The sequence below is a fragment of the Lampris incognitus genome, chromosome 3 (assembly GCF_029633865.1).
Source record: "Lampris incognitus isolate fLamInc1 chromosome 3, fLamInc1.hap2, whole genome shotgun sequence".
In the NCBI taxonomy this organism is placed as follows: Eukaryota; Metazoa; Chordata; class Actinopteri; order Lampriformes; family Lampridae; genus Lampris; species Lampris incognitus.
Window position 1 is genome coordinate 67,964,589 of NC_079213.1, and position 12,307 is coordinate 67,976,895.

The following is a 12,307-nucleotide window of genomic DNA, read 5'->3' on the forward strand; positions in this document are numbered from 1 at the left end:
ATTACTGAGTTATTGAGAGAAATATTTCATCACTCATCTAAGTGACACCTCCAGTCTCAACTGACTGCAGGTACCCCCACCCTTATAAAAAATACAGTTGCATAACCATCCCTGAACTGAGGGGGGTGGGCTCAGGGTACATCTGTCACCATCTAATGCTGTGATGATAACCATCTCCAGTCCTCTGTGAACAGCACACATTGCCACTGTAACTCTTGTTAATCGTCACTGTAATATACACAGAAAACCAGTCGTTGGTTTCGGTCGTTATGCCACTGTATTATTTGTAAGGGTGGGGGTACCTGCAGTCAGTTGAGACTGAAGAGGTCACTTAGGTGAGTGATGAAACGTTTCTAGCAATAAACGTTGTGTCCAGATGAACTGATTCTATGTACTGTGAATTTATAGACTATTATGGCTCCATTAAAATTAGGATTTAAGATTGGACAGAGGTGAATCTGTTTCTTATCTAGCTAGCTAAGGCACAAACACCATGTGACATTTCAACAAGTTTCCAGTCTTTGTTGGGTTTTCACATGCATTTGCATGCATGTTAAAGTTTGTCAGTGCAGATGCAGCTTTCTCATCTAGTTTTTTTTTTTTTAGAAAAAAACCCCACTGATTTGGTTTTGCAATTAGAAAATACAGCAAAAAAGAAATTTACATGCGTTAGTGAAGGGATTTTATTTGTGCCTTTTTTGGGGTCAAGCTGACAAACGATGTACTGCCATAAGCACCTAACCATTTATTTATGAGGAACAGACATGGTGGAAAGGGCACTGTGACTACAGAGAAAGTAAGGGCATGCCTGACTGTAAGGAACATAGCATTTAAAATAATGACCTGTAAGAAGGCGATCACTTGCAGAGATAATCGTCAAGGGTAAGTAACAATTCACTAAACTGAAAATGGCTGATTGTTTACTCAGCCTTTGGAGTATATCTGCATACCTGATCTAAGTGTTTGCACATACAGCCTTCTTATCCCCCCCCCCTTTTTTTTCTTCCCAATTGTATCCGGTCAATTACCCCGCCCCTCCAAGTCATCCTGGTCGCTGCTCCACCCCCTCTGCTGATCCGGGGAGGGCTGCGGACCAGAGGCAGACACCCCGGCTTCAGAAAGTAAAAGTCCTACCATGTATTTGTTCTAGCCATTCACTTAACAAGGTGATTTCATGGCGATCGCCTGGCTGAAGAGTTGCGCTAATTAAATTCAGCTGGTGTAGTGGACGGGTGGAACAAATATGTGGCAGGAATTTTACTTTCTGAAGCCGGGTTGCCCACCTCTGCTGCAGACTACTACATGCCTCCTCCGATACATGTGGAGTCGCCAGCCGCTTCTTTTCACCTGACAGTGAGGAGTTTCACCAGGGGGACATAGCGCGTGGGAGGATCACGCTATTCCTCCCCCCCCCCCCCCCCCGAACAGGCGCCCCGACTGACCAGAGGAGGCGCTAGTGCAGCGACCAGGACACATACCCAGATCCGGCTTCTCACCCGCAGACACGGCCATTTGTGTCTGTAGGGATGCCCGACCAAGCCGGAGGTAACACGGGGATTCGAACTGGTGATCCCCATGTTGGTAGGCAACGGAATAGACCAAATAGACCGCTGCGCTACCCAGACGGCCACAGGCCTTCCTGTTTTTATTCGAAACCAAGCACGCTGCTGCACAAACAATTCATAATCCGCAAAAGTTAGATTTGAATGACATTTTCAAACACTCGTGAACAAGTGAAGAGGGAACTGAGTCGGAAGGCAAAGCTCCCAATTTACCAGTCAATCTTCGTTCCAACCCTCACCTATGGTCATGAGCTTTGGGTAGTGACTGAAAGGGTGAGATCGCAGATACAAGCAGCTGAAATGAGTTTCCTCCGTAGGGTGTCTGGGCTCAGCCTTAGAGATAGGGTGAGGAGCTCAGACATCCGGAGGGAGCTCGGAGTAGAGCCGCTGCTCCTTCGCATCGAAAGGAGCCAGTTGAGGTGGTTCGGGCATCTGATTAGGATGCCTCCTGGGTGCCTTCCTTTGGAGGTTTACTGGGCACGGCCAACTGGGAGGAGACCCAGGAGTAGACCCAGAACTCGCTGGAGGGACTACATGTCCAATCTGGCCTGGGAACGCCTTGAGATCCCCCAGGAGGTGCTGGAGGGCGTTGCTGGGGAGAGAGACGTCTGGAGTGCATACTTAGCTTGCTGCCACCGCGACCCCACCCTGGAGAAGCGGCTGAAGATGAATGAATGAATGAATGAATGAATGAATGAATGAATGAATGAATTACATTTTCAGACAAGGAGAATGAATGTGTTTCTGTTTGAGATAGCGCTCGTTCTCACTTTGCACTCTATCTCTCTGTGTCCGTGTGAGCGATGAGTCCGGGTCTATCTGCTGTGTGTATGAGAATTAATTCTTTTCCCAGAGATCTGTGCTGTTGGACTGGTGATTCTGTGGTGGTGTTTGGAGAGGAAGAGCGGCACAGTGGCGCAGTGGTTAGCACGGTCACCTCACAGCAAGAAGGTCCTGGGTTCGAGCCCCAGGGTAGTCCCACCTTGGTGGGTCATCCCGGGTCGTCCTCTGTGTGGAGTTTGCATATTCTCCCCGTGACTGCATGGGTTTCCTCCGGGGGCTCCGGTTTCCTCCCACAGTCCAAAGACATGTAGGTCAGGTGAATTGGCCACACTAAATTGTCCCTAGGTATGAATGGGTGTGTGTGTTTGTGTCTGTGAGCCAGCCCTGCGTTGGCCTGGCGGCCTGTCCAGGGTGTCTCCCCGCCTGCAGCCTAATGACTGTTGGAATAGGCTGCAGCATCCCCACGACCCTGAGAGCAGGATAAGCAGTTCAGATAATGGATGGATGGGATGGATGTTTGGAGAGGAGACTTCATCAATCAGTCACTCATCAATCAAGTTGCATTTTTTATAGCGCTTTCCATGTACTTCTGTTTACCATGCAAACCCAGCATTGCATCTATTTTGCATTGTTTTATTACCACTAAGTAGTCATTAAGTGCTTTTTACAAGTGTTTTATTTCCGAACCCGTTATGGCATTGTCTATTTTGATCACTCGGGAACTTTTACACACCTGTCTGTCCTGGAATGCTTTTCCTAAGATTTCTCTTGTGTTTTCCCTGTCTGTGGAGCTGTTCCTCAACTGGCGTCATCCTTTGTCGTCTATTGCATCTGTTTTTTATCAGTGGGACCCAGCCTGATGAATCACATGCTAATGTTGTCATCTTCTAAAAAAGAAAAAGAAAGAAAAGGAAAAAAGGGGGAGGGGGTAAGTAGAGGGGGACAACGTAAGGTCCATCATTGCAAGGTTGGACCATAATAATATCATTATGTCAAAACAGATTTTAAGGTTTATCTGTAGCTTTGCTTGTAATGAAGGTCAAGGACACATTAAAAAAAAAACAACTTAGTTAAGGCACAGGTTCAATGCAATTGTGATCTTAACTCCCCCTTTACAGCACCTTGCAGAGTATTCAAGAGCGAAATGAGGGACGAAAAGTAGAAAAATACAATACCAGCATATACACTGTTGTCCACATAACAGTGTCCCCCCCCCCCCCAGTCGCTCCCTTGTCTGACCTGTTTTACTTGTCTGCACCTGGATGACAACAGCCTTCTGTCTGGTGGACTGTCAGTTAAGTCCTGCGTGGATGAGTTAAAACACTTGACTGGACTAAAAGCAGAGAAAGAGTAGGTATTTGCTGTTATTTGTACCGTATGTTTCATCCTTCTGTTTTGTTTGCATGTTGTTTGTATGTGGCGCTTGTACTGAGTGTTTTAAAAACCTCTACTGGTAAACTTGTATATCCAGTCTAGCTGTGTGGCAGTAAAAGAAACAAGACTTGTCTAGACAGAGCCACAGATAGAGTTTGAACAAAATATATGCACAACTGAAACCCTACAGAGGCTAGTTCTTATATATATGTAAGATCTCAACACTTTCTTTTATTTTCTTCCGTTCTTAATGGATAACACCAAAAGGGGAGGAGGTGGTAGTCATGGAGAGTAGCAGCATGGAGGACATTGAGGCTCTCATGGAGGATCTGGCATACATCCCGGGTCACTTCCACTTGGATCTCCACCTCAACTGTGAGCCTGTGGAGCCTGTGGAGCTGAGGCGCCGGGACACCCACCTGAAGCAGGACAGCCTATGGGCCGAGCTGGAGGCCGAGGCTGGATACACGCAGTACGCCGTGCGCAATCTTCTGGGTTTCCTCGCCTTCCACCTTGACAAACTGGAAACTGCTGAGGAAATATTCAGGTGACAATGCATTGACTCCTTTTTTAGGCAGTGAAGATAGCGATGCCCAGACAAGCAAACTAGATGTTTAGGCTACTTTTAGGGATTTTATATCGGTAATTTTACCAGAATTTCAACCACTAATACCCTTTCCATGATAGGGCAGCACTCTTGCCAGAGGAGTAATGTGGTAAGTGCATGAACAGTATCGAGCTTTTGCTTTCATGGGACAACATCTGTCTCTTTTAGCAAACCCAGAGCCCGCTTGTATTCAATGTATATTAAAAAGGAGCAAAAAAAAGTACAAAATCAGTACAGCCAGATACATGCTTAGACTCCGACCTATTGTGCAACAAACTGCAAGGAATGTGACACAGCAGGCTTGTTTACTCGGCAAGAAGTTGAGTCAGAGAAAAATCAACCACCTGAAATCGTCAAATACACTGGTAAAAGCAATCCCGTATAGCAAATTGACTACTGACACAAAATATTTTTTGAATAACTGTCTTTGTTTGATATCTATCTTTAAAGAGAATAACATTTATGAAAACGAGTTATTTCTATTTCACCAGAATGTCTATCAAGAGACTGCAGTTCTTTTTTGTCAAGTAGATAAACTGGAATGACATCCTTCATAATCTGGTACTGTTACAATTGTGATGATCAAAATTGCCTCAACATGTTGTGTGTGTGTTTGTGTGTGTGTGCGATGGCCTTTCAGGGGCATTTGTAAAGAGGACCCTGGAAACCTGAATGCCTGGGCCAACCTGGGCTATGTTTATGATAAACTGGGGAGAGAGCTGGAGGCAGGGGAGTGTGTGGAGAAGGTGTCTCAACTCATGGGCTTGGAGGCTGGGGAGGCCTATCAGGAAGAGTCCAGGTTTCTAGCAGCCAGGTGCCTAGCAGAACAGGCCTATGCTCACCCCTACGACGTGGAGCTGGAAAAAGGGGAGGACCTGAGAGAGAGACTAAGTGCAGCATTGACACTGTACAACAGAGCTCTGGACTATGGAGGAGAGCTGGTAAGAGGGAAATGAGTCCTGAATCAGCATGAGAGCTGTCCTGGTTTAGAGTGGCAGCTAAACCCTGAAAATGTAAAAATCATGCAAGTGTAAAGTGGATTGTGGATCAAGACTCACTGCTTAGTCAATACGGCCAATGATACCACTGTGTAACTCACAGATGACCCCACATGAACACTTGTCTCTTGCATCATGCATGCCAACCTTGATCCTGGACTCATTGTTGGGTCACATGACCACATCAACTTGATGATTTAAGATGATACTGAAGCTATACTTTGCCCATTTAGTTGTAACACCTGATCAGCAATAGAATATCAGTTGAAGGGTATGGGGTCACCATAACATGGATATGGAATGAATTTTATTTGTCTGGTAGTCCTTGTCTGCTTATATTAAAGGTAGGCAAGACTGTCGTCATTTGCCTGCATTTAATATGGGTGTGATGAAGATGTTCAAGCAATGAGAAACCAAGTAGTTCTACTTACCTAGCACTTCAGCATGATAAGATCTATCCTATTCCCCTGGATAATTCCACCCATTTTATTCACAATATACAAGAAAACACTACTTTTTTTCAGATACCAGTGGAGGAAAGAAGAAGCTGGTGTTTTAAAATGGCAACAATCTATATAAGGTACAATACTGACATTACAAGACATTTGATAAAGAAATACCACCGCATTACTCCATTTAATTCAATGGATGTGCTCATTTGTGCATACTTATGTGCTGTTATTAAGCAGCCATTTTTTTCCCTTACAGGCTAGATGACATAGTAAAGACCAATGCAGACTCTGAATATTCCAGACTCTCTCACTACAATAATGGGTTGCGGCTTCTCACAGAAACACTAAAGTCAGAGAAGACACAATACAAAGGTATCATTCTGGTTGTTTTTATATTTGTATGGTATGTAATAATATATTTACCCCTTCCAGTTAGTGGTCGGCTTAACTGCTAGAGCTCAAGTTTTTTGTTCAAGTATGGCACACTTAGACCAACGCAACTCTTCCTCAGTCTTCTCAGTTCTTTTATTACCAATCTGTTCAGCCTTCATCAGTGTATATATGGTAAGCAATGAATGAGTAAGACTAGAATGGTTGGTGACAGATTGAGTACTGCACTTGTCAGAGACGGGAACTTGCCATTGGGAATTACACCAGAAGAATGTGATGGGGGAACTATTTACATAGTTGCTAATGACATTTTAAAAAGAGGCTCCAGCATCCCTGCGGCCCTGAGAGCAGGATAAGCGGTTCGGATAATGGATGGATTTCAAAGTTCAAAGTCATTCTTTGTCTTGTGTGCAAAATAACAGTCATTCTGACAGTGAAATGCTTTTGATGAGGGGTCAGGCAGGGGTCCCCTCTAGTAGGGCACAACATGATACTTAAATTAGAACCCAAACAAGTTATTTCAGTCTATTCAATAAAACATTTGCATATGCCCCAGAAATATTCTGATGTACCAAATGTTTTTTTCCCACAGCTCTAGCCTGGTGTTATGTTGGCATCATGTTAGAGAGGAAGGAGGAATTTTCCACTGTTCCCATGTCTGTACATGACTGTGGCTACTCAGGCTCTGACCCCTTGTCCTGCTATGGCACTGTAAGTTATCCCACATATTTATTCAACATTTAGGGAATTTAGGATGCTCATTTGATTTTTATTGCAAGAAGCAGACTGCGTTTTATGTTAACCTTCATGAATTCTTGTCAGTATAACCTCACCTTAAGACCCTGGCCCATTTAAATATGTTAGTATCCTTACTATTTAGGAACCATAATCAGGTCCAAGATCCATTTCAGGTCTCAACCCACAGTGCAAGAAATACCATCTTAATGATAAAGATCTACTGTCTGAAACCTGCAGTTAGTTAGATTCAAATCGTGTGCTTGTGTTGTGGTGATGATATTTACGACACATTACACTGAATTGCCATTCCTTGCACTGTTGTGGTAGAGTTGAAATGTGACTTGTATATTTCATTGATCATGCATTGTCAGTTATGTACCTATACACCTATCTAGCTATCAGGGAAATGACAACTTTTTCTTCCATATGCTCTTTGTGCAACCATCTACTTCTTTCACTGATGCTTGTCCCATAAGAAGAGTGTTGGAAAGTTTGTTGCCAGTGGAAATTTCCTTGTTACAGTAACAGTATAGAGGCACAAGTTATGATATTGCCAGTCATTTGTATCAAAATATACAAATTTACTTCTACTTAATTAGATAAGGGGCACTAATGCAGCATGGAGAAATGATGGATGACTTTTGTATTGGCTTCAACTGTATTTCGTTTTACTATAACCTACAGTGTAATGATTTTTTTCTGCAGGCCATAGAGCTAGCCAGTAATGATGCATTCATCCTGAATCTCCTGGCTAAAGTATTCTTTCTGCTGGGCAAACATGAGATGGCCACAGGGATCTGCAACATGGCTCTCAATGTGCTCCCAGATCCAGACCTCAACTGGCAGGCCTACTGCACACGGGCCAAGGTACTACAGCATGAACTATTTCAAGCCGATGCCAAAATCATCAACCTGTCAAGACTTGAATCAATTACTACTTGAAATCCTAAACTCAGTTCAAGCTACTTGGGGTTGAGTAAAGTATGGACAGGATTTGGAAGTTCAGGGAAATACTTCTGTCACATCAAACATCAACTACTTACTCAATAGTAATAATAATAATGGATTACATTTATATAGCGCTTTATCAAGACACTCAGAGTGCTTTACAGTGAAGGGCTGAAACTCACCTCAACCACCACCAATGTGTAGCACCCACCTGAGTGATGCATGGCAGCCATTTTGCCCCAGAATGCCCACTACACAATTGGAGAGGGAGGAATTCTTGAGCGAAGTACACAGAGGGATGATTAGGTGGCCAGATGGACAGAGCCAGGTTGGGAATTTTTTCCAGGACACCAGGGAACCCCCTACTCTTTACAATAAGTGCCATGGGATCTTTAATGACCACAGTGAGTCAGGACCTCGGGTTTAACATCTCATCCGAAGGACAGCATCTCCTACAGTACAGTGTCCCTGTCACTGCACTGGGGGTTTTTTTTGGGGGGGGGGTTTAGGATCAGAAGGAGGACTGTCCCCTACTGCTCACCAACACCACTTCCAGCAGCAACTCATTTTCCCGGGAGATCTCCCATCCAAGTACTAGCCAAGCCCATACCCGCTTAGCCTTTTTAATTTGGCAGAGACAGGGTACATGTTGGTATGGCTGCCAGCAAAGAATTACCCAGACAGTAATCAGATCTTTGCAAAAAGTAATTCAAGTTTATGTTCTACATTCTCAGCTTACATGAAACTAAATAAATTTAAACAGCATTGACTCATTCATCTCAAATGAGCTCCATATATGGTAATAGAGGCAATATGCCACTGTTGTTTTAGGCTGTAGTGGTAGCTGGTTGTATATAGGAAATGGTAGAATTATTTTGTATTCACTTAATACTTTGTGAATACAACTGTGCAAATATATTTAAAATAATGATAATTTGATGCCTGTAGTATAAATGTGCCATTTCTTCTAAGTTAAATGATACATCAATAAATCATTTCTTTTTAGATAAACAGCTGATCTGATAATTAATGTTATTTTCAGATCAGCATGATGGGCTATGTAAAGTACCTGAAGAGGGCAAAACAGGGTCAGGGTGGAATCCCAGACAGAAAGAACCTGATCGAAGCAAGAAAAGACCTTGAAAAGGTCCTGACTATACATCCATGTCTACGCACTCACCTGGAACTGGCACAGGTAAATGTATTTGTTAGTGACCCCAATAAAATTGCAAAAGAACAGTCAGTGTTTTCCACTACACCACCACAGCTGTCCAGTGACCCAGTGACTGATTTCATAGTCCATTATCCATCCATCCATCCATTATCCAAACTGTTTATCCTGCTGTCAGGGTCGCGGGGAAGCTGGAGCCTATCCCAGTAGTCATTGGGCGGCAGGCGGGGATTTCATAGCTGTTAAACATAAACTTATAAGATCAAGTTTGTGCTAGTCGGGAGGGAAAGTGAAAACCTACGTACGTCCTCTTGTGGTTCCTTACCAGAAAACTATCTCCATTCACAACTATTCAAAAAAGATTACAAATCCATATCAGCAGTTTCTGGAATTGCAGGCTGTGCCAAAGCTCGTGCCATGGGAGGGTCTAGAGATGGAGGATGGACACAGGTTTGGCAAACCACAGGCTCTTTTATTTGCGCTTCCGCTTACAGCGTTTAAATGTCTTCTCCCACTGTACTAGCCAGTGCTCAGCAGCTTGGGAGACTCCTTTCTCTCTGTCTCTGTCCTTCCTGTGCTTGCTTGCGTGCATACGTATGTATGTCAGTCAATCAGCTGGACCCAGCTTCACTGCAGAATATTGACAGACGCTGCTAGTTGACACAACTGAGGCTGATCAGTCAGCCTCACTATCACATCTGCTCTCCTGCAACCCCTCCCTCTCCGCTTGCAGCCGAAGTTAACCCCCTGATACCATCATAGCCAGAGTAACCGGGACTGCCTTTCTACATGCTTTTAGGAGATTGAGGTTGTAAATCTGTGTTACACCTCCCCTGTTATTACGCACAACTTCCTAGTCAGCATCCCCCACTCATCATGTGACAATGAAGGGTCCTTGCCACCTGGCTAGTAAGTTGGAGCTTTTTCTCCTAGATCACCACCTTGCTGTGGTGGAGAAGCTTGTGTGTGCTAATGATCCCAAGAGCTGTAACGTTCAGAGCTTGGCTCCTGGTAGGGTCATCCAAGGCAGATAGGTGAAGGGGGAATTGCCAGACAAAGTGCAATCCAACTACCTCAATGGTGGAACTGGCAGAAGATGCCTTCAGGTCACCATGGCAGTGAAGGCGGACGAAGGCTGCAACAGAGGGTGGTCCCCAATCGTCTTGGTTCTCCATGCCATGGACTCTGGCCATCCCCTGCCAAGGACCATATGGTGGCTGCAGGCCCATCAGCCTCTCCACATAAAAAGCTGTCACATGCAGGCTTCCTCCCATTATGCGGCTCCAGGATCGGCCTCTATGCCCACCTGAAGATCCACAAGGAGGACCATCATACTTGACCCCGAGTGACCGCCGATGATGATGATGAATTTGGAGCTGGACATTGGAAGTAATACAAGGACTTTTTCTCCCGGTGCATATTGACACAGTCACTCTCCTCTGTTATACAGACGCTGTTGACATTCCTGGGCCTGGAGCAAATTCTCCCATGATAAGTGCATGTAGTTTTGTCCTCAGGTCCAGGATGTACTGTACCTAGTTTTTACTAGTGCTTGGACAGCTTTCTTTAATCAGGTCCAACACACCTCTTGCCATTCTGCCAAACAGCAGCTCAAAGGGGCGAAAACCCCGTGGAGGCCTGGGGCAACTCCCGCACTGAAAGTAACAGGATCTAACCTACTACTACTACTTTTTGCTGCTCCCATTAAGGGTCGCCACAGCGGATCATCCGTTTCCATTTCTTCCTGTCTTCTGCATCTTCGTCTGTCACACCACTCACCTGCATGTCTTCTCTCACCACAGTAACACGATCCAACCATTTATCCCAATTCCTGGAAAACTTGTTTTGTGCACTTTGCCACACTTTTGAATTGGGTTGGGCAAGGTTTCCTGCCAAAATTTGCCAATCTGATGAGCTTTCTGAAGCATTCAAGCCTTTTCTGTCGGCCAAGTTAAACATATTGTTGAAAATATTTGTAGTAAAATATAAAATCTCACTTTTTCAGTAACTTATCCAAGTCTTTTTCCAAATGCACCTGTCGATATGGACACTCCTGTTCTTCTACACCTCATTTTCTGAAAACCTGTAGGACGAACATGGAACACGTTCTTCCCTGTAGATAGGCTTTTTATTATTTCCTTTTTTCCCCCTTTCAAATTAAATGTTTTCATTTTGTCCAGTATTATGTCCATGGTGGTGATGAACAAGTAAGTCAAAGTGAACATTTTCTGGGCAAACAGTAAAAGAGGCACAGAACAGCAGCATCCATACAAAATCAATGTGCTCTATCAATTCTATGTGTGATACTTGTTGTTGGAATCTTCACAAATCACCTCAAAGCATGACTTTCCTATATAGGTGTATTACTACATGGGTGTGGACGCACTCCAGGAGAGCCTTTTGGTGGATGAGGCAGCAGTGAACAATGCCCTGGTGAGCCTGTCTCGGGCCCTGCAGTGTGAGCTTGCTGACAGCCTTCCAGACCTCCACGTGTTAAGGGGTCGCTGCCTTCTCCTGAAGGGTGAAGAGCAGAATGCAGCAGACTGTTTCAAACGGGCCATAGAGCTGGAGAGACCGGGGAGTGGAGACACAACGGCCCTGCACTGTCTCCTCGAGTCCCTACTGTCTTTGTTCACCCAGGGAGGCGAGCCTGGCTCTGTAATCACCCAGCTCGAGGAGTGGGTGCAAAGGGCGGAGGAGATGTACACCAGGGATGTGGTGCAGGTGGAGCTGAGGAGTCTGTGCCGTGCACACACCACGGAGGTCACAGAGTTATCGAGGGTTCTGATAGGCACAGGCAGGCTGGACCTTGTGAGAAGACTGCTGGAAACAGTCCAACCCAAACAGCTGGCTAAGAAGAGACAGCTGGAAAAGTATTTCTCGTTGTAACGAAGGGGACATTTAACAGCCATTTCCTTCCCTTGAGATTCTAGGTGGTCTCCGTTTAATTCCCACCACAGTATTTTATTTTATTTTATTTTTTTGCTGACAAGTTGACATACATATTCTATGTGACTCAATGCACATTGTTTGGAAATGTGAATACATATCTGCTAGAAACAGGGGCAGATTTACCAAGGGCACAAGGGGATACTGCTGTACCTGGATCTGCAAACTTTCAGGTTAATTTTTGAGCACTGGCCTCAAATATTTATTTTACAAAGTGCCATTACCAATTATATATAATACTGCACAATGTGGGAATAGTCTGGGACCTGTACATTGCGGACAGCATGGTTTCTCCAATGATTTCTTCTCACCAACAGTCACCACATAGCCTAAGG

At 44.6% G+C, this 12,307-nt stretch overlaps 1 protein-coding gene across 1 annotated transcript; it reads left to right on the forward strand.

The window, feature by feature from the left end:
* The first annotated feature begins 4,000 nt into the window (after positions 1-4,000).
* ttc22 (tetratricopeptide repeat domain 22) lies at positions 4,001-11,912 on the forward strand. The gene is made up of 8 exons (XM_056277916.1): positions 4,001-4,266; positions 4,967-5,267; positions 5,849-5,904; positions 6,033-6,148; positions 6,759-6,877; positions 7,610-7,771; positions 8,895-9,047; positions 11,382-11,912. The coding sequence occupies exons 1-8, from the start codon at positions 4,004-4,006 to the stop codon at positions 11,910-11,912; spliced, it is 1,701 nt and encodes a 566-aa protein (XP_056133891.1). The 5' UTR covers positions 4,001-4,003.
* Positions 11,913-12,307: the final 395 nt, after the last annotated feature.

Bases quoted from the DNA above. Each gene is read 5' to 3' on its own strand.
- ttc22 (XM_056277916.1), top strand. From the start codon at position 4,004: ATGGAGAGTAGCAGCATGGAGGACATTGAGGCTCTCATGGAGGATCTG. The intron at 5,268-5,848 runs GTAAGAGGGAAA...ACTTTTTTTCAG, and splicing joins TGGACTATGGAGGAGAGCTG to ATACCAGTGGAGGAAAGAAG. The intron at 6,878-7,609 runs GTAAGTTATCCC...TTTTTTCTGCAG, and splicing joins CCTTGTCCTGCTATGGCACT to GCCATAGAGCTAGCCAGTAA.